At 44.4% G+C, this 22,707-nt stretch overlaps 1 protein-coding gene across 3 annotated transcripts; it reads left to right on the top strand.

Moving 5' to 3' along the window:
* The first annotated feature begins 1,256 nt into the window (after positions 1 to 1,256).
* Positions 1,257 to 14,199, top strand: LOC116942498 (uncharacterized). Of its 3 annotated transcripts, none has more exons than XM_032954499.2 (6): positions 1,257 to 1,520; positions 2,902 to 3,504; positions 5,244 to 5,330; positions 6,074 to 6,160; positions 7,245 to 7,364; positions 10,241 to 14,199. In XM_032954499.2, the coding sequence occupies exons 2-6, from the start codon at positions 2,910 to 2,912 to the stop codon at positions 10,900 to 10,902; spliced, it is 1,551 nt and encodes a 516-aa protein (XP_032810390.2). In that variant the 5' UTR covers positions 1,257 to 1,520; positions 2,902 to 2,909; the 3' UTR covers positions 10,903 to 14,199. The 3 variants fall into 3 exon arrangements, with proteins under 3 accessions (XP_032810390.2, XP_032810405.2, XP_075917877.1); XM_032954514.2 differs by having other exon boundaries at positions 1,257 to 1,462; XM_076061762.1 differs by lacking the exon at positions 7,245 to 7,364 and having other exon boundaries at positions 1,257 to 1,462.
* The last annotated feature ends 8,508 nt before the right edge of the window (positions 14,200 to 22,707 follow it).

Genomic DNA, 22,707 nt, shown 5'->3' on the forward strand with positions numbered 1-22,707 from the left:
TGGATGTCCTAATTAAAAAGAGACCTGATGGTTCAATGAGCCACTCTGTCTACAGGAAAGCTACCCATACGGATGCTTATCTGAAACCGGATTCCCACCACCATCCATCACAGAAGAATTATCTCATCAAGACTCTGTATCATAGAGCCCAATGCATATCCGACCAGGAACACATAAGCAGTGAACTCAAGCACGTACACCAAGCTCTTAGGGCTAATGGTTACTCCGACTATACAATCCGCAAAGCTATCACTCAAACCATGAAGAAGAACCCTCTTGAGGAGCCTTTCAAAACCATCACTTTACCCTACATTGCTGGGATCACAAAAAAGATCTCCAAAATCTTGAATAAACACAAGATCCAGGTCCGTTTCAACACATTACATAAAATCCGTGATCTGGTTCCGTCTGTAAAAGATGTGATTCCGGACATACAATACCCTGGTGTCTACAAACTAAGTTGCCTCTGTGGTAGTAGTTACATTGGAGAAACCAAACGCCATGTCTCGGACCGCATTCGTGAACACAAAGCAGACCTTAAACACGGTAGGACCAACACCTCGGCCGTGGCAGATCATTGTTCTAATTCAGTAGGCTCACATGCCATTGACTTTTCCAAGACAGAGGTTCTTTGTAAGCCATCTGGCTTCCATGAGAGATTCGTTCATGAGGCTATCCACATATACAAGCACAGAGACAATTTCAACCGAGAAGATGGATTCTATCTTAGCAATCATTGGAAAGATTTGATAAACCATTTCAGGTCTTAATTGATTGTTCACGCTTACAGTGGCTTTCAGACAGCATACATTATAAAAAATTTCGTCTCCCCCCTCCTCTTTTCAGAATATAGATGGACTAGTCCTGGGTAAACTGCCAAATCGTTGCGCGTGGCGCAAACGTTTTTTATAAATAAATAAATGCGCCGTTTAAAAATACATTTATGCGAACCAACACACCTGAAGACGACCGTTTGAGTTATGGTCGAAACGTCGTGAGATTTTTTTATTGTTTTATATATATTTTATTATTTTGTTGTTTTTCTTCAACGTGACTTTACCGAAAAAACTAAGAATAAGAATTGTATTGTTTTATTTATTTTATTATTTTATTCTCATTCTACGTGACTTTACCGAAAGAACCAAAGAAGATAAATCAACAATAACTCCACGTGTCCACGACAGAGGGACGCGTGCGCGCGCGTTTCTCGCTGCACGCGCGACACATCGCCGCGGTCCCTTAGGGGTCGAGGGGTGTGAGAGGTGGGGGGGGCACTCGCACGGGGGCCAACAGAGCGCGGGCGACCCCCTCCGTCTCCAGCTCGCTGCTGCTCTCCCCTCTTCGTCTCGTCCACCTCCTCCTCGTCCACCTCCTCCTCGTCCTCCCCTCCACCCTCCTACACCTACCTCACTCGTCCGTCTTCACCACCACCAACCACCACCACCGTCTCCTCGTCGCCTCGGTGAGCGGCTGGAAGACTTCACAGCTGAGGGGAGAGGCCTGGTCGCGCCATACACTCGGTTAGCCTGTTGCCGACGCCGCGGGGTTTTTTAAAACAAATAAAATATATATAATATCTGGCCATCCCTCACCACGTTGTTAATGTACATTTTACACTGGGATATAGATTCTACGACAGATCACACTCCGTTACAGATTGCAATGGACTATACCGTGCTATTGATGACGCTGTAGACTAATCTGTGCTTTACACTGTGACCTACAGTGTCCAAGATTACACTGTAGACTCCTCTGTACTGTGCATTACACTGTTGACTACACGTGTGCTTTAGATTACACCGGCGTACACTGTGTTATATATTATACTACAGACTGTACTGTGCTATAGATGGCACGATAGACTACACTGTGCTTTACATTACACTGTGACCTACAGTGTCCAAGATTACACTGTAGACTGTGCTGTACATTACACTGTTGACTACACGTGTGCTTTAGATTACACTGGCGTACACTAATATACATTATACTACAGACTACTGTGCTAAAGATGGCACGATAGACTACACTGCAGAATGTCAGTGCACCAACACGTCATTGCACTGTACTATGCTCCCAGTCTTCAATCCGCAATAACCAGGGTGGTGAAGTATGGTCAAATCACCCGCACGACCTGCATTGAGTAGGGAGGTTCTCATCCAGCAATGAATTGACAAAAGGGCCGTGCATGTAGGTGTTCATACAGGTTATATTTTAATATTAGCAATATTCGAGGTGTGTTTTGTTGTATTGCTGTAACCCTTGCTTACCACACGAAACATCGAATACACAACACATTAAAATATGGAATGGGCGAAATATCCCAAATATAGCCCTTACCCAGAAAGCAGTAAACTTCGTGCACAAGTACTTGAGTTTGAGCTGTGGCAACAGCGGTTTAGCACACTGCATTATGAACCTGACAACCTGAGTTTGATTTCAGGCCATGGCTAACATCAGTGATTCATATCTGACCCAGTCCTGGGTACCACCCCCGTAACTCAGCCGCACTGACCAGCATGACAGTATGGTTAACCATCCTCTTGACCGAAGGCATTGGAAGGCCTTCAATCAGCAGTGGATAGATAAAGGTCGGCAAACAAACTATCAGCTGTCAAGTTAATAGAGAACAAAGTCTGACAATGTTTCGTTCAATTTGAGCTCTAGAGCTCAGTTATTTTAGAATTGTATTGCATGTTGTTTAGCGTAATGTCCGACGCTTTGCTCCAAGCACTGGGAGCTGAGCAGATAAATGTAGTTCCTGCAGAAGGTCCAAAAATAAGGAGCGAAATATCAGATATGCCAAAGTACACGTGGTACAACCCGAACACATTTGAGAGAAAAATTCAAAAATCCACCACCCATCACCTAAAATTAACCATTTAATAACTGTTCTCACAGTGTGAGGAATGGCGTGCGCGGTGGCATCCGTCCCAGCCATCGCCTCCATCCTGGAGCCGGGCAGGGACTTCCCGGCATGGCTGGAGACGCAGGGCGTGAACGCGGAGGTGGCCCGGGCCATGGACTCGGAGCTGGGCATCCGGGACTACGGGGTCCTGCGCGCCTGTGTCAGGGATGGTCTCGTGCGGGCCGAGCTGCTGGCCGCGGCGCGCGACCGCCTGCCCTTCGGCTTCTACGCCGTGCTGCGGCAGGTGGTGAAGACCCTGCAGGGAACCGAGCCCCACGACACCGCCGGGACACCACGCTGGGACGACGACGCGGCCGCCTCCTCCCCTGGTGACGTGACGCTGGGAGGGCTCGTGGAAGTGCTGCTCGCGTTGCTCAGCGGTTTGAGCCGGGAGCTGCTGCTGTCCATGCGGAGGCTGGGAGGTGGTAGTGGTGGTGATGGTGGCGGTGGCTGCGGTGATGGCAGTGGGAATGGAGGAGATGGACGGGTCTTTTCTGGGGACTCCCCGCCAGACCCGGAGGGACTCGCATCTGATTACAGGGTGGCTGATGAGGAGGAGGGCACGGCAAGCGTGAAGGATGAGTACTCAGGCTATGGTGAGTGAGCACCAACAGTGTCCACACAGACCAGGCTATAGACTTTGTCTTGTTTCTGTCTGGAATGCAGTGGCATGTTAACTCTCATGAAGATTACCTAATATGGACTAAACTTTAGATAAAGTTGCGTTTCAGATGAGCATCACTCAACACTTTTGAGCATTGAAAATCAATCCGGCATTGCTGAGATCCTGGTTTCAAATTTTTATTTTAGCCATACGCAATTAAAAACTGGGTTCTCAAGTTTCACATGGTGATGGTCTGAGCCTCGTCACCAATGTTTATACCAAATAATAATTTAAAATGCTTTTTTTGCTTTGGAAACATGCCAGCTTTGACAATTCAATTTATTAGTTCTACTGCCATTCCATAATTTTTTTTCACTGTAACAGTGAATGTGGGAAAATGTGGATAAGAGGTCACCTGAAGGGATCTCAGAGGCAGACCTGTAATATTTGAATCAATTGGCCATTATCGAATACGGGTTGGTGCACTGCTCTGAGACAGTTCGGAAAGGATTTTTTGTTTCAGTGTGATGCCGATAGCACAATTAGAATATAATTTTTACAACACAGCCACATTTTATTTATATTCATGATATACAAAATCACTCTCCATGATTCAGTGAGCAACATCCTCGAAATTAAGTGACTAATCTGTATGTATGTATCTTTTTTTAAGAACTCCTAGGCCACTCCACCAATTTCACAGAATGAGGTGTCATATGAAAGGTCATGATATGGAGTTTATGAAAAATCGTGAAAAGATTGGACCTTTGAGCTGATAAATTTGGCTTATTAGCCCCAGAATTTCTTTTCCACTCTACCATTTGCAATGATTCCTCCATACACCTGATTTTAAAATCATAAAATTCATAGCTGTGTGCCATTGGGGCAGGTGGGCGAGCAGTTGAATCACATATGCTTATTTAGTTTAATTAGTACATTAGTTAACTTTACTTGGTGTATTATTTAACCTCTTATATCCAAAAACTCAACACATTTGTCAATGACACTGGAAAAATACGTAATAGGTTTCCCACTATATTGTATGAATTGGCGAGAAATAAGAAGTGAGTGTTAGGTTAGTGGTAAATATCTGACGAGTGTCAGGTAAGTACTATCAAGTGTCAAGTCACCCTCTTTGTGTATGTATTAAATATAACCCATCCTATCTTCATTGGAACACCTTACAATCCACTTTTCATCGTGTAATCCTTCCACAGATGGCTGGAGAATGAATTACAAAATTTTTGTTCATCTAGTTTATTTACTAACTCAAGAAAAAGCTGTTTTCTGAAAAACAAGATTTTGTCGGTTTTGTTTCCTGGAAAACCCCTCAGTTGTCATAGTTCAGAGTCACAATTTTCAGTGTGTATAACATACTGGTATAAATTAGTAGAATGTACAGTATAGTGGTACAGTACTGTATAAATGTAACTGTCTCTAAAATGGTAAATTATTACACACAGATGGATAGATATATCATGAGCATAAGGTGAAGGGCTCAAGGTGCTGGCCTGCAATTGGCCAGACCACTGTTAGTGGACAGGCCTTCACCAGAGTGAACTCCTAGAGATTCCTGCTTGGGGGTGTTTGGTCTATGTTACCACGCTGCGCAAATGGGCGTCTTGGAAGAAGTGGGCGTACTACCCACGCTTTACCCCATGAGCATGCAAATCCGTTTTCAAAATCCATTGCGCATCTAATGTTCAAATGCATTTTGTGTTATTGTTTTAGATGCCACCACAGTGTTTGCCAACGCTGAACACCACTCGCCAACACAAATGGAAGACTATGGTGAACACTACTACAATCACCTGTCCGGTATGGCGCAACAGAATATTTTTACATTTTCTTACATTATCACCAGACGGGCAATACCACATGTAGCAGACTTCGCAGTGATAATTTAGTAATTATCCTAATCGTACATTTCCTATTTGTAGGTAGTGTAATTTTGAAGGTAATTGTAGGTTAAGAAAAAAAATGTTCGTGGAATAATCCAATAGTTTGACACATATACAAAACTGAATTCACCATCACCATCCCAGCATGGAATAAAAAGTTAGGTCGTCTGATTATGTCCGACTCCGTGGCATTTTATGAACATTTTTTCCTTATTCTCACAGAGAAGTGCAACCCTTGCACTCACGTGCCCTGCTGCAGAGAGTAATATTTATCGCATGACACAAAAGGATATTTAAATTCTCAAAGCCAGAATTTAGTCAAATAATATGAAGAAACAAATTGAATGTTGTGGGTGTATTGTGCAGTTATTGGTAACCAAACTGAAACCATCAATTAACTATACACGAGAACTCAGTTTAATAACAGCAGTTTGAGACTTGAATTCGAACTCAGGATCTCAGCAATGCCAGCTTGGCACTGTGACCTCTGAGCCACCCAGCCACCTCTTAAACCAATGTTCTGGGATGTTTTTTTTTCTCATTGGTGACCAGGCTGAGGTCATCCACTCATTAGAATCCAGGAATCAACATTTATTTTTTTGATCGGTCTCTGGATTCCCCATGGGCTAAGTGTGTTTTCACTGTCATGATTTTTGGCAGAGGAACCTCGGCAGACCCCAACCACAGCTGTTGACGGGAACAGCCCCAATGGCGTGCCTCACAACATTAAACTGGAGACATTTGAAGGTACTGTTTTATAAAGGTGTTTGTTAAGAAGCATGCGTGCAGAGTTTCAGTGTTTATCTTAAGTCTTCATTTGGGTAAGGGATGAGGAACCTACGACCCAGCCCGCAACTTAAGTTTATGCGGCCCAAGGCCATGTAAGGCCTAAAACATTTAAATGACCCAAAAACAATATTGTCACCGTAAGCATCTCAGCCACATTAATATGGTTCTGGAACAAACAATTTTCAACCTGGAAAAACTTTTGTTCCTAATGTCACCACGCTTTTATGTCCTCATGCATTGATAGAAGTGACTAAAGTGTGTGTGATAATGTGTGGCTTATTAATCATGGGCGGGCAAAACCCAAATTGGAATGCAGGATCTTGACAGTGCCAACTCAATTCTCTGATCTCTAAGGCACCAGGTTACCTGTGATAAAGGCCTTCATGCTACAGCGTATTGACAACTGTTTTTATACAATATACATGTGAGTCCATCGAGATATCTTCTCACCATGTGAAGAGAAATCTAGGTCAAACAAGCACCAAAGTGGAACCACCCTGTATGTTCTATCAAACATGCATTCTTGGTGCATTCTGCCCTTGTGTAGTGTTTTGCACTTGACTTGAAATCAGAGCTCATCAGTTTCAACCCAAAGCTATGCAGTGGTGTAAATGGTTACACAACAGTCGATGAGCAGGTTGTGTATGGTGGGCTAAAGCATAACACATTTGGCCATTGTGGAAGAGTAGGTCAATATCCCCTCTGGAGGAGCTGTCTGCTGGCAGTGGGCAAGTACTTGGGAGGGCTGCCCCTTTACCTTATTTAACTTTACATTCTTGGTGGTGAAGGGGGATATTGATATTCTTGGTTTTTCGGTAAAGTCACGTAGAAGGGAAACAAAATAATAAAAATATAAAACAATAATATTCTCACGACGTTTCGACTGCAACACAAGCAATCATCATCAGGTGTGAAAACCACAACAATAAAATTTGAAAAAAGTAGCGGTTATTTTCGGGGATATTGATGTCAAAGGTCAGGAGTGGGAGTTCGGGGACAGCGGGTGCCGTTGTCTCAGTTGTTGCCTCTGCCCGCGTCTCAGGGGAGGAGTCGAGGGCAGCACTGGGAGGAGAGGGGAGCGACCACCTGCGCTGGGAGGAGACGGAAGCCCACCACTCAGTGGCAGCAGGGACCGCAGCAAACAGCGGATCCCAGCTTGCAGGCAAGGGCCAGATTGATGTATAAATATAATTCAAGATTGGGTTCGATCCAGGAAAGCCACAACCATATCAGGGCCAACATGTTTTCATAACCTTTGTACAAATGGGCCTGTGACCTCATCGTAACAGAGCCTGTGTGTCTCAGTGAGTTTATTTTAAAACCATGGTTGATAATCACAGGTACAAAATGCCAAACGACCAGCAACAAACAGCACTATTGAAGGTATAAAATATTAGAGTTAATATGGTTCTTGAATTGAGTAAGGCTATAAGAACTTGGTAATAGAGATGATGCGATGGAATTTCAAAATCGAGCAGTATGAGGAAAGAAGCAAAGAGAGAAGAAATTTGACCTGCAGTACAGTGGTTCAACAAATTAATGCTGACCGAGTCCTCAACATGGGTGGAGGAAAATCAATGAATACATTTTATTGAATAACCGTGGTAGTAACACCATAAGAGTGTTAAGAAGGCAACTGACCATCGGTAAGTAAGTGACTGGGGTTTGTGTGAGTGGGACTGTGATGTCATCAGAAGTAGGCCTGCCCTCAGCTGGGGCAGCTGTGTTGGGCAAGAGAAACCCAGTCTGGTTTGCAATGGAAAAAGACGACATGCCCCCATCGCTGGAACCCAGGACAACAGGATTGCTGGCACTAGTGTCCTGAGTTACATCTGTCCCTCAGTGGCTGCAAAAGGTAACGGTGCAGCCCTGGAATTACTTGCTCATCCCATTGCTGGTGTAAAGGCCTCTATTAGAGGGAAATGTAGAGGACCCCCACGAGAGGATATTTGGCTTTCTCTTCCATGCTGACCAGATGTCTTGGATGAGTACCCACAATGCACCCCACCTGCCGACCGACTGTGGTGTGCATATTTATACTGTTTGGACAGAGTTAGCGAATTAAGAAACATGTCCATTGTCAACTACCATGCCGGAAGATCGAACCATCCAGTGTGTGAACCATTACGCCATGGCGCCATCACAAGTTGCCATATATTTCCAATACAAGGTGAGCCCAAAGAAATACAACCTTCACAGAGAACTCATGCAGAGGTATCTCCACTCCTTGTCTCCAACTCTGTTTAGCAAATGGGACACCTAGTGGCAGTTAATGGGAAGGAGTGATGTTTGTACTTATGTTGCACTCCTTTCACAGAGTACTTAGCCAACCATGCTAATCAGGTGTAGGGGAAGGACAACCAACAGACACAAAGAGCAGTTCTAAAGAAATTCGTTTTCAATCGAGATTTAAAAGTGCATAGCTCCAGTGGTTTCCGAATATTGGACGGAATAGCGTTCCAGACGGCCACAGAAGCGCATCTGAAAGTGCGCGATGCAGCGACCGCCTTTGTTCGATGGCTTGACAAAAGCCGCTGCAAGGATGACCGAAGTTCGCATGATGGTTTATGCTCCTTGACAAGATCAGCAAGGTATTGTAGTTCATTTGTGGCAAGCACATTGTGTGTAATGAGTGCGGCCTCAGAATGTATTCGTTTGGCAACCGGAAGCCAATGCAGCTCCGCGAACACTGAACGGACATGGTCGGATCTTGAAGTTTGAATTAAACGGTTGTCATCAACTATTAACTTATCCATCACTGTTGGATGAAGGCCTCCCAAAGCCATCGCCGTAGCTCATGGTCCTGCAATGGAACAATCTACCTAGCACCTGCACACGAGCTGATTTCATGGCTCCAAGTCTACGGTAGACATCCTCTCGGGAACTGTCCAGTCTTAATTTTCTTAGTTTATTTTAAATTGAGTTAAACTGCTGAATGCAGTTGGATTTCAGTACAGCTCAAGATTTGTTTTATGTAAACATGTTACAATGCTGTATGGCCAACTAAAACCAAGATTTTAGTTGTGACAATTTTTTTTTATTTTTTGGACATCGAATAGAAATTTAAATAAAGAAGCAGAATCACTTTTAATTTGAACTCTAGAAGCAACCAACAGCATCCCGCCTTGTGATGCTACGCCAAGGCGGCTGTAAAACTGCTTATTACTACTCGCATGACGTAGTTCTGTTCGCTCCATCGCATTATATCCAATTCGTATCCGCGTTATAAAAAATGTGTTCCCTAATTTATTGCATTAAATCCAATTCACGTTATGAAAACACGCGTTATAGGAGAACAGACTGTAGTTAAATAACTGATGACCCTGAGGAGACCCTTATTCAGCAGTCGATTAGTAAAAGGGCTGTATATACATAGAGCTTAAACCTCTGCCCCTTAAGCCCACATTGTCTCATCAGCAGTTATGCCAACGATTCCATATAAGTAATATGTCTTAGTGAGAAAAGTGCAATCCTTGATCTCATAATTATATTATCCAAAAATTCTAATGATTGGCATGACTGTTGATGGGACAGCCAATGGAAGTTAAGGGGTGATGTTTATGCATATAAGTAAAGCGTTTTTCACTGAGAATCTGAGATTGATGAAAGTGTCGTTGACAGATTGATAGGAACTAACGTCTCTCAAGAATACATTTTCAGAGGGACGACCATTATAGTAACACCAAGTCATATCCATGATGGTACAAACTGAAACTCTTAAAAAGTGGCAAAGCCATGTAGCTACACAATTCCCTGGATCGTTTGTACACGCACTCAACCTGTCTTCACTCTCATGTGGCCCATTAAAAGGCAGAATGTGCATGACAACTTCCTATGCAGAATATAAAAACCTATCATCCAAACAGGTAACTTGTATATATTTCAGGTATCACCGTGTCATGATCGGTGTAAATTATTTTCAGCGATGGTTCTGTGTCTTGTGAGTAGCGTAAAAATATAAACATGTCTATGCTCGTGCTTGGTTTAGGGCTCAAAATTCATCAAAATTAACACTGGCCCTGTCACCTTCTCCTCTAGGTAAACTGTTGGACAAAACCCCCCCAGGCTATGTCAAGGATGATAGACACACACCAGCAGAATCGCTTGTGCCTCATCCCAACCAATTCGACCGCCAATGGCGGCAACAGCAGCAGGAACCCCAGCATCAGGTGATGGGCGAAGACCGGGTTAGCACCGATTGTGCCGCAACTAGCACCACCGCAAGCCCACGGCTCCCCGCCAGCTGGCGCGCAGCCGTCATCACTGCAGCCGCTAGACGACGCAGCCGGGAGCCCGGCGGCGCAATTATCGGCGTTGGTGGTGGCGTTGGCATTGGCGGTGTCGGAGCCGGCAGGGGCGGGGGACGGCGCTTCGAATGCGCGCAGTGTGGCCGGCGCTTCTCGCGTTCCGAGGCGCTGGTGTTCCACATGCGCACGCACACGGGCGAACGACCCTACGGCTGTGACGTGTGCGGCCGTGCCTTTTCGCTGCACTCGAACCTCAAGGTGCACCGGCGGACCCACACGGGCGAGCGCCCGCACCGATGCGACGTGTGCGGCCGTGGATTCACGCATCGCTCCAGCTGGAAGAGGCACCAGCGTACGCACGACCGCATATACATGATGCAACAGCTACCAACGACGGTGCCACCGCCGCTGCAGACGATGGCGCAGCGACAGCATGGCGATCGTACACTCTAGACCTCCGCTTTGTGAGTTTCGACAATAACGGACTCCCAGTGCGTGCCACTCGGAGAGTGCTTAAGCACTTTCCAATGAGTCAGCGATCGGCGTCGGCATACAGGTTTCCGTTATTCCGCTGTCTGGAAGCCCAAATGGAATTTCTGGAGAGCTGACTGAAAATAATATATGGCCATCATCAAAAAGACGGTACGCCGTATTCCAGCACTATCAGTAAACTATACAAGACTGTAGCAAAACAACACATCACACGGGGATACCAGAAGTGTTACATTCCATGTTGCACCAAAGAAAGTAAATTTTTTAAAGCAGTACGAGCAGAACAATGACTCTGTCATTGATCAAGCTCCGCTTGACTTATTAAATGAGGCTAGACGACAACAGCGGTGTGGTACAGCAGAGGGCCTGGACTTCACAGATTCCAGTTGCAAGGCCTGGAACCTGCTCCGCACTCTTGGTACTGCAAAATCAACAGCCTCCCAAACCCCAGGAGTCACAGCGGACGCCATTGGTGCTCACATTCTCCAGAGAACACAAAGGACCCTCAAAATGCAGGAGGTATAGAAGCCATCCACAACCTCACCCCAGAGGCCCTGGATTGGCTAAAGAATTATGAAATGAACCTTGGACAACTTGCTGCTCCCCTCCAATAAGTCTGCTCGTCTGCAGGAATTCATGACGGAAGAAGAATCACGAGCATGATGGACCTATTGAACACATCGTGCGATTAATGATGCAGTTAAAACAAATGAAACATGTGCTTGGTTGCTAGCTTATGCTGTTGACAAAATAACATCGACCCACAGTAATGCAGTGATCTAAATGACATGCCCCCGTGTGCAAAAAAGCTGTGAATTCAACTCCTGACATTGTCGGGCGCCACTATTGCGGGTTTGGCACGTGCATATACCAACTTAAATCTTGATTTGAAGCTTTCATGACTGCAGGAATCCCTACTCTTTGGTTCTTTCGGTAGAGTCACGTAGGTAGAAAAAATAACATGACGTTTCCATCGTGATCTAGTGCTGGCGCGGCGGTCCCCTTTACGCCCGTCACCCGGGTGCTGCTGCGGGGTCCATTCTGCCCCGCCTCCTCCCACCCCCCCCCCCTTCTCTCTCCCCCCCCCCTACTGGCGAGACCTAAATAACCTCGTGCCACGGCAGATCTCTTGCCTAATTAGCAGTTTTTTTCTTGCTGTGGTTGTCCCACCTGATGACGATTGCTTGTGTTGCGATCGAAACGTCGTGATCTATTATTTTTTCTACCTACGTGACTTTACCGAAAGAACCAAAGAGTATACCAACTAACATTGGTTCAGTATAGCCAGCTTCTGCAATGTACCGTGCATTGCGACATGGATGTATTGAAAGGTGTGGCAGTTATGCCACAGTGATATCACTAGAGGCATGTCAAAGCCTGGAAGTTGCGTCTCTGATTTTCATTTATATTTTTTCATTCACAAAGGTTGAAAGTCATGTAAGACAGACTGGAGTATATAGTCTAGATATGTAACTTACAGATAACAGCTGATAACTGGATTTCTTTGGCATTTTTTTTCACAACATGACAGTAGTCGGATTTCGTGGCTCGTTTGACCACTCATGGTTCAGAGGCAGTGCTGGAAATTGCATGTTCCTTTTGTATGACTCTGGCTTTGCGTAACAAAATAAGATCCACAGGTGACTTCCCACGGAGTGGTAAAAGTCGCGCATTGTTTAGGTGAGGTCCAGTCAAACATTACACATTGCTTTGGCCAGGCTCTGGCCATTCTTAAAGCATTCACGATATAACATCCAACACCGAAGCTGATGTTGCCTTCGCCTGTGCCCAGTGGTGCAGACTGATTAAGTGCTGCTGATTCTACTGATATTTGAGAGGTGAGAATTAGGATAGTGACAATGAAGATGGTGATTTTACGGTCTTGGAGAGGTGATTGTGGTGCTGATGATTATGGTGATGAGACAAGAGTTGATCTTGACTGGAATTTTTGCCCACAACCTTGCGATTGTGAACCCAGAACTCTTTAGCAAGTGCGTTATTAAGTTAAATTTTCTTGGTAAAAAAATACAGATGAAAACTAACCAAGGTAACACCGAAAATTAAGCTTACATATAAAAATGTAAACGTGGTAATGTCATAATTAGTTACGTTTCAGTTACTGTAGATCATGTAAGTATAATTAAATTTGTAGCTATACCATCTGCCACCTGAACAGTCAACCAAATCAAGTTGTCACATAGGCAAATTAAGCCAAATATTTTTTTTCAGCAACCCGGAATGTTGAAAAGCAAGAAAAAAATTGACAAATGGAAACGACCTTTTACTGGTTATTCCATCCAGCATTATCAGGTGTTACCAGAAGTTCTGCTCTTGCGTTGAGCAGAGCTGCTGTTAACACCTGATAATGCTGAATGTAATGTCCAGTGAAACATCTTATAAAATTGCCAAAAAAAATTGCATATTTTCCCACGTGATACATTGATTTGATTGGTTCAGGTGGGTGGCGGATAGTAGAGCTCAGATGTTGGCAACCTGCGGCTTTAGAGCAGCATGCGGCTCTTTGGCTGCCCCTTTGCAGACAGCAGTTGATTTTCTACTTAGAATTCACTGTATTTGGTTCTTTACACTATAAGTGTAGGACAGGCGGTCCCCGCTATTACATTACAATGTGTTCATATAAACCCCGTTGTAAATCGGATTCTACTTTCCCATAGACGCAATGTTACTCTCTTGGTAACAAAATATAGTCAAACTGTATTGTTAAAGAATAACTCTGGAGGGGAAAAAACTAAACGGACACTGTTTATTCCATCACCTATTTTGTTTACGTCAGATGTGTTTGCCATCTGCCGCATACCTGCTGTGTATATGCACAAGTAGCTCTGCGTGCGATGTGGCTCTCGAAATCCGTTCGTCAGACAAAAAAATGGCTTCTTTGAAAGGTTGACCCCTGTTATCTCTGAAAATTTACATTTTACCTCCATATAAAATGAATGATCATCGTCGTTAAATAGAGAATGACATTTTCACTGTGAATGGAAATGTTACAAAGCGATCAAAAACTATAAAAAAAAGTTCTGCGTAAAAACTTAAACAATTTGCAATGTTGCAAGGTATTTTTGATGCTTGGTAATTGGCATCTATCTGCCTCCAATATCTCAGTGCCAATAAAGACACGGAACGGTTAATGTCAGGGAGTTGTTTTTGCGTGACCAGTTTTACTCAGGCTATGTTGTATGCAGCTGTACCAGTTGGTATGTAACGATTGATTAAAATCTCATGGTATAATGCATCAAATTCTGTGCAAGAATATATTATGTATAAGTCATGATAATTGCAAGGACTCCTCTACTTACGAACTTTTGACTTACAAACTTTCAGAGATACAAACAAACCTTTCCGTATGTCCAGTTGCCTGTTCGCACCGAGAGTCGTAAGTTCAACCAACGAGCAATACATGGCGGTGGTTGTTTGGTGTCATTACCTATTATATCTCACAAGTGTACATCTGCAGAACATGTAGAACCAGTGGCATCTGCAGATTATTCAACTTTTAAAGCGATTGCCTGTGTTTAGTGTACATGCCTTACAACGTGTTTAGAATCGACAGTAAATTTGGATTTACGAACAAATCGACTTACGAACAGACCTTTGGAACCAAACTCATTCGTAAGTAGAGGAGTCCATGTATATGCAAATGTAGGGGGTTGGCAGCAGAGGCACTGTGCTGTGAACTCAGAGACCCGAATTTGCACTAAAAGTGTGTTTCTATTGGATAATCTTTATATTATTTTGCCCTCCTGTTTTAGAGACATGGAGTTCATGAAAGCATTTGAAACAAATACAGTGAGGGAAAAAAGTATTTGATCCCCTGCTGATTTTGTACGTTTGCCCACTGACAAAGAAATGATCAGTCTATAATTTTAATGGTAGGTTTATTTGGACAGTGAGAGACAGAATAACAACAAAAAATCCAGAAAAACGCATGTCAAAAATGTTATAAATTGATTTGCATTTTAATGAGGGAAATAAGTATTGTCAATGATCTCAAGGCAGCTGGGACCATAGTCACCAAGAAAACAATTGGTAACACTACGCCGTGAAAGACTGAAATCCTGCAGTGCCCGCAAGGTCCCCCTACTCAAGAAAGCACATATACATGCCCGTCTGAAGTTTGCCAATGAACATCTGAATGTCGATTTAAAGCTTTCGTGACTGCAGGGATTCATCTTCTTGGTTCTTTCGGTAAAGTCACGTAGAATGGAAATTAAATAATGAAATAAAATAATAAAATTATCACGACGTTTCGGCCACAAGTGGCCTTCAGGTGAAGAAACAGGTCTATCAAGAAGACCGAACTTGAATGAACGCTGTCAAGAAAGGACCGCGTCTTTTGAAACTGTGGGCGGAGTTGAATTAGTATGTTACAAGCCCCACCTCCGGAGCGGGGGAGGGAGGGGGCTGGGAACAAAAAGCAAAAAAGGGGGCAATAACGATGCTAATGGGCAATTACGATGCTTTATATTGCCTTATGAGTTATGTTAAACATTACAATGTTATACTATTAATTATACTGCATGTTATAAACCATATCATTAACCGTGGTGTGAGAGGTATTAAGAGGCAATGCCAGCGAAAGGGCTGCGGTCTGAAGGTCACCGTAAAATACAATTAAGAACCGAAATGGTTTAAAAATCTTTCCAATGGTTACTAAGCCAGAATCCATCGTCTCGGTTGAAATTGTCTCTGTGCTTGTATATGTGGATGGCCTCATGAACGAATCTCTCATGGTAGCCGGTTGGCTTGCAAAGAACCTCCGTCTTGGAGATGTCAATGTCATGTGAGCCCACCGAATTATAACAGTGATCTGCCACGGCTGAGGAGTTCGTCCTACCGTGTTTCAGGTCTGCTTTATGTTCACGGATGCGGTCCGAGATATGTCGTTTGGTTTCTCCAATGTAGCTGCTACCACAGAGGCACTTTAGTTTGTAAACGCCCGGGTACTGTATGTCTGGAACCACATCTTTTACAGATGGAACTAGATCATGGATTTTATTTAGTGTTGAATCGAACCTAGATGTTGTGTTTATTCAGGATTTTGGAGATCTTTTTTGTGACCCCCGCAATGTAGGGTAAGGTGATGGTTTTGAATGGTTCCTTCCTTCTGACTGGAGCAGTGGTTCTTAACCTTGTTGGAGGTACCGAACCCCACCAGTTTCATATGCGCATTCACCGAACCCCTCTTTAGTGAAAAATAAAATGTGATTTTTTTCAAATTCAAGACATAGATATGTTTTTTACTGGTACACAAAATGAGCCGTGCATGAACATTACCTTGTTCAAAGAATAAAACCAACACAATGCATAAACTCACAATAAATTACATACCTGGAAATCAATGTGACTTCTGCTGTTGCCTTTGAGAGATCAGTTCAGATATGCGTGGCTTCACCTTGGCAAGTGCCACTCTCATGTCATTTTCACAGCAAAGTCTGTTCCTTTTCTTCGTTTTTATGTCCAGCATCCTCGAAAAGGATTGCTCACAAAGATATGTTGTAACAAATGGTATAAAAAAATCCAGGGCTTTCTTAGCAATAACTGGATACTTGTTCATTTGTCGACACCAAAACGTTGAGAGCGTTGTTGTTCTGAAGAGTTGCTGTTGAACCTGGCTCTGCTGAATTTCAATGATTTCGTCGAGGAATTCATCATTGACATCTGCTGTTTCAACAGCAAACGTGAACGGCTGTCTCACCCATGCTGGATATGACTCTCTTGTAGGGAAATATCCGTCGAGAGACTTTGCAAGCTCATCTAAGTGCGTGGCAATTGTTTGCTTCAGTTCCGTGGATACAGAAATATCTCCGATTCCAGACACATCTTCGATCTTACTTGCACAGTCGTCCAGAAGCGGGAAAGTTGCGAAGTTATTGTTCTCTGTTCGTCGTTTCCATAACGGTAGCTTTTTTTGAAAAGCCTTCAGGTGTTCTTCCGCTTCCATGATATTGACTCCACCACCCTGCATCTGCTGATTGAGATGATTGAGAGCTGCGAATATATCAGCCATGTACACTAAAATGAGAATGAACTCAGGATTTTTGAAGCAATCTGCATGGCAGTGTTGGTGCTCTTGCAAAAACAGGGCTAATTCCACACGCATGGCAAAAACACGATTCAGCACCTGTCCCCGGGATAACCACCGAATATTAGAATGGAGCAGAAGTACCTCAAATTCAGAGCCCATTTCTTTACACAGCTCACTGAAGATGCGGTGCCTCAGAGCACTTTTTCGCACATAGTTCACACATTCCACCACAGTTTTTAATACTTCTGCCATTTTTGGAGGTAAGGTTTTTGTTGCCAACGCATGCCTGTGCAGAATACAATGCGTCACAATGATGTGTGGTGCATCGGCCTTTACTAGCGCACCAAAACCAGACGTTCTTCCCAGCATGACTGGAGCTCCGTCCGTACAAACTGCAGAAACCATATCCCATGAAAGATTGTTGTCTCTGAAGAAGTCATCCACAAGCTTCTTCACATCGGCTGCCTTCGTTGTTGTAAGAGGCTTACAAAATAAAAACTCTTCTTTTATCATGTCTTTCACATAGCGTACAAAAACAGCAAGCTGGCTTAGATCAGAAACGTCTGTGGTTTCGTCGAGTTGAAGGCTGAATTTTGCCGGGCTTGAAATCAGATCCGCGACTACTTGAGCCAAGATGTCTTTACTCATGTCTTCTATTCTGTCACTGACGGTGTCATTTGAAAGGGGAATTTGGGATAATTTACCTTCGGCTGCTGTTCCGAGTATCAGATTCGCCATCTTTAATGCAGCTGGTTTCACAAGTGTTTCACCAATGGTGTGTGGCTTGCCCTGCTTTGCGATCAGGTAAGCAACTTCGTACGATGCTGTCAGGATCGGTTTGTTAACAGGTACAGATCCAAGAGCAGGCAGAGTGGCCCTTTCATCGAATCTGGCTCTCTTCACCCTGAATTCAGCAAGTGTTGTGTTCTTGTATTCCCCGTCTCCATGCAGCTTCAAGAAGTGTTCCTTTAGTTTTGCCGGTGCAAGACTAGAGTTGCTCAACTTGGCGTTGCAAATCATGCAGATAGGACGCTCACTCCCATCACGTTCCGTGATACATGAGAATCCATGTTGTACATATTCGTCCGACCACTTTCTTCTTTTGCCCGACATAGTTAGTATGGATAAAATATTAAAGAAATCACACGACGTACGACAACAACAGCCACACGTTGACTACTGAGTACGCACTAAATTCCCCGCAGCGCTGATTGGCCAAGCAGTGTAGCATGATCATCTGCAGCCAGTGATGGCCAAGCGGGCCGTGTGTGTCATCACAAATTTACACAATAATTCAAGTGTGTCCGGACCTCCGTGGCGGGGGCTCTGCCGAACCCCTGAGATCGACTCACCGAACCCCTGGGGTTCGATCGAACCCAGGTTAAGAACCACTGGACTGGAGTGATGGCTTTGCGGATTGTGTAGTCGGAGTAACCATTAGCCTTCAGAGCTTGGTGTACGTGTTTGAGTTCACTGGTAATGTGATCCTGGTCGGAAATGCATTGGGCTCTATGGTATAGAGTTTTGATGTGGGAGTTATTCTGGGATGGATGGTGGTGGGAATTCGGTTTTAAGTAAGCATCAGTATGGGTAGCTTTCCTGTAGACAGAGTGGCTCATTGAACTATCAGGTCTCCTTTTAATTAAGACATCCAAAAAGGGTAGCTTGCCTTCTTTTTCGACCTCCATGGTAAATTTGATGGCTGGGTGTATGGAACTCCTCAGCCGTGGCAGATCACTGTTATAATTCAATGGGCTCACATGACATTGACTTCTCCAAGACGGAGGTTCTTTACAAGCCATCCGGCTACCATGAGAGATTCGTTCATGAGGCCATCCACATATACAAGCACAGAGACAATTTCAACCGAGACGATGGATTCTGGATTAGTAACTATTGGAAAGATGTTTGTAACCATTTCGGTTCTTGATTGTATTTTACGGTGACCTTCAGACCGCAGCCCTTTCGCTGGCATTGCCTATTAATACCTCTCACATCACGGTTAATGATATGGTTTATAACATGTAGTATAATAATTAATAGTATAACATTGTAATGTTTAACATAACTCATAAGGCAATATATAGCATCGTTATTGCCCCTTAGCATCGTTATTGCCCCCTTTTTTGCTTTTTGTTCTCAGCCCCCTCCCTCCCCCGCTCCGTACGTGGCGCTGGTAACATGCTAATTCAACTCCGCTCACACAGTTTCAAAATACGCGGTCCTTGCTTGACAGCGTTCATTCAAGTTCGGTCTTCTTGATAGACCTGTTTCTTCACCTGAAGAAGGCCACTTGTGTTGTAGCAAAAACGTCGTGATAATTTTATTATTTTACTTCATTATTTTATTTCCATTCTACGTGACTTTACCAAAAGAACCAAGAAGAACATCTGAATGATTCAGAGGAGAACTGGGTGAAAGTGTTGTGGTAAGATGAGACCAAAATGGAGCTCTTTGGCATCAACTCAACTCGCCGTGTTTGGAGGAGGAATGCTGCCTATGACCCCAAGAACACCATCCCCACCGTCAAACATGGAGGTGGAAACATTATGCTTTGGGGGTGTTTTTCTGCTAACGGGACAGGACAACTTCACCGCATCAAAGGGACGATGGACAGGGCTGTGTACCGTCAAATCTTGGGTGAGAACCTCCTTCCCTCAGCCAGGGCATTGAAAATGGGTCGTGGGTGGGTATTCCAGCATGACAATGTTCCAAAACACACGGCCAAGGCAACAAAGGAGTGGCTCAAGAAGAAGCACATTAAGGTCCTGGAGTGGCCTAGCCAGTCTCCAGACCTTAATCCCATAGAAAATCTGTAGAGGGAGCTGAAGGTTCGAGTTGCCAAACGTCAGCCTCGAAACCTTAATGACTTGGAGAAGATCTGCAAAGAGGAGTGGGACAAATCCCTCCTGAGATGTGTGCAAACCTGGTGGCCAACTATAAGAAACGTCTGACCTCTGTGATTGCCAAAAAGGGTTTTGCCACCAAGTACTAAGTCATGTTTTGCAGAGGGGTCAAATACTTATTTCCCTCATTAAAATGCAAATAAATTTATAACATTTTTGACATGTTTTTCTGGATTTTGTTGTTGTTATTCTGTCTCTCACTGTTCAAATAAACCTACCATTAAAATTATAGACTGATAATTTCTTTGTCAGTGGGCAAACATACAAAATCAGCAGGGGATCAAATACTTTTTTCCCTCACTGTATAATGAAAATTGGAGGGGCAACAGCCGCAGAACCATCCATGAAGTCTAGGTTCAAGAGGTGGATAATTGCTGCATCAAATCCATTGACCAGCAACTCTGTGATACATGTTTAAAGAACTGGGGATGGGTCTCTCTTTCAAGTCCAGACAATGTCAGGGCACAACGCCAGCACACCTGGAGGACCTTAGCTCTTAATATTTGACGGTACATGGCCCCGTCCATCGTTCCTTTGATGCGGTGAAGTTGTCCTGTCCCCTTGGCAGAAAAACACCCGCAAAGCATAATGTTTCCACCTCCATGTTTGACGGTGGGGATGGTGTTCTTGGGGTCATAGGCAGCATTCCTCCTCCACCTCCAAACACGGCGAGTTGAGTTGATGCCAAAGAGCTCCATTTTGGTCTCATCTGACCACATCTTCACCCAGTTGTCCTCTGAATCATTCAGATGTTCATTGGCAAACTTCAGACGGGCATGTATATGTGCTTTCTTGAGGAGGGGGGCCTTGTGGGCGCTGCAGGATTTCAGTCCTTCACGGCATAGTGTTACCAATTGTTTTCTTGGTGACTATGGTCCCAGCTGCCTTGAGATCATTGACAAGATCCTCCCGTGTAGTTCTGGGCTGATTCCTCACCGTTCTCATGATCATTGCAACTCCACGAGGTGAGATCTTGCATGGAGCCCCAGGCCGAGGGAGATTGACAGTTCTTTTGTGTTTCTTCCATTTGCGAATAATCGCACCAACTGTTGTCACCTTCTCATCAAGCTGCTTAGCAATGGTCTTGTAGCCCATTCCAGCCTTGTGTAGGTCTAGAATCTTGTCCCTGACATCCTTGGAGAGCTCTTTGGTCTTGGCCATGGTGGAGAGTTTGGAATCTGATTGATTGCTTCTGTGGACAGGTGTCTTTTATACAGGTAACAAGCTGAGATTAGGAGCACTCCCTTTAAGAGTGTGCTCCTAATCTCAACTCGTTACCTGTATAAAAGACACAGCTGGGAGCCAGACATCTTTCTGATTGAGAGGGGGTCAAATACTTATTTCCCTCATTAAAATGCAAATCAATTTATAACATTTTTGACATGCGTTTTTCTGGATTTTGTTGTTATTCTGTCCCTCACTGTTCAAATAAACCTACCATTAAAATAATAGACTGATCATTTCTTTGTCAGTGGGCAAACGTACAAAATCAGCAGGGGATCAAATACTTTTTTTCCCTCACTGTATATTGCTTGCTGCTGTCAAAGCTTCTAGTACTGTTCATGTTGTTGCTGCTGATTTTCCTGTTTCCGCTGCTGCTATTTGTGCTTCTGTTGACGACACTTCTGCTGCTGTTGATGTTCATACTGTTGCCATTTCCAGCTCCGTGTAGATAGTGATGGGGGTGTGAGGCTGGACGGGTTTGTCGCCCATGCCTTACGAGGACAATGCCGTGAGAATCAATACTGAGGACTGCAAAGGTGTGAGCCCACGGCCCACGATCGATTGTGGGGTTTAGCTCTGCAGCATCTACTGCCTCAATTACATCACAACTTGGAGAAACAAGTGCCTGAACCAGGCTTGGATAGAACCAGAGTTCTATCCCAACCCGAGTTCTCTCCGTTCCCGCTGCGGCAGCCCACTTTATCAGTGGCCAAATATGTGCTCGGCATTTCCATGTTGAAGCATGCTGGCATCGGCTGATCCTAAAACCAACTGGCTCATCCAAACTAAAACAAGGACGAAATTTCATGCATATGCGTGGACTCTTTAATGGCTTTCCAACATGTTGGTCCTTGGAAGTACTTGGCAATAATGACTGTAATGATGAATCTGTGTGGACCTTTGAGTGTTATCCATCATATGCATAGTGGGTTTTCTCTGGCTACTCCAGTGTCCTCCCTCATAAAAATTCTGCTTAAACGCAAATGGGAGAAAAATACAATGTAGACGCCTTCTGAAAAAAAATATTCAGACCCATTCAGGCTTTCCTGGATAAATAAAATACGTCATTAAACCTTTGCAACGAAGGTTGAAATATTTTATGCGATGGGGGGGGGGGGGGCGCCATGTAATCTGGTCTGGGGGGCTCAGCCAATTTCCTGGTCCGGGGAAGCCGTGGAACGTCCCTGCTAGTGGGGTCCTCGGGTGAAAACCCGTCGTACCAGGTGATCCCTCCTCGAGACTCTACGGGGGTGCATGCGGGTGTTTTGTGGGGTGTGCGTGCGTTCGTGGGGGGGGGGGGGTGCGAGGAGCAGGTGGCGCCGGCCGAGCTGCTCCGCTGTGGTGGCACCACAATGTCAGTTACTTGCTGTATTGAAAATGGCCAAGTTAAATGCTGTCTTTATCGCTCAAATGAAGCTGTGGAGGAGGAGGTAGTGGAGGAGGAGGAACTGCATGGGGAAGGGACATTTGCACCCGTGTGGGACCAAGCAGAATTTGACGCCGTCATCAATGATGACTACAGTGATCCTGGAAGCAAGTGCTGCTTGTTAAGGTGTTGTCAATTGTACATCGATGCGAGAAGCTCACGAA

Source organism: Petromyzon marinus, chromosome 1 (genome assembly GCF_048934315.1).
Source record: "Petromyzon marinus isolate PM22_M1 ecotype Great Lakes invasive population chromosome 1, UKy_Petmar_22M1.pri1.0, whole genome shotgun sequence".
Classification (NCBI taxonomy): domain Eukaryota; kingdom Metazoa; phylum Chordata; class Hyperoartia; order Petromyzontiformes; family Petromyzontidae; genus Petromyzon; species Petromyzon marinus.

Excerpts from the sequence above, each read along its gene's own strand:
- LOC116942498 (XM_032954499.2), top strand. The coding sequence starts at position 2,910 with ATGGCGTGCGCGGTGGCATCCGTCCCAGCCATCGCCTCCATCCTGGAG. Across the intron at positions 3,505-5,243 it reads GGATGAGTACTCAGGCTATG|ATGCCACCACAGTGTTTGCC; the intron begins GTGAGTGAGCAC and ends TTATTGTTTTAG. Across the intron at positions 7,365-10,240 it reads CAGCGGATCCCAGCTTGCAG|GTAAACTGTTGGACAAAACC; the intron begins GCAAGGGCCAGA and ends CTTCTCCTCTAG.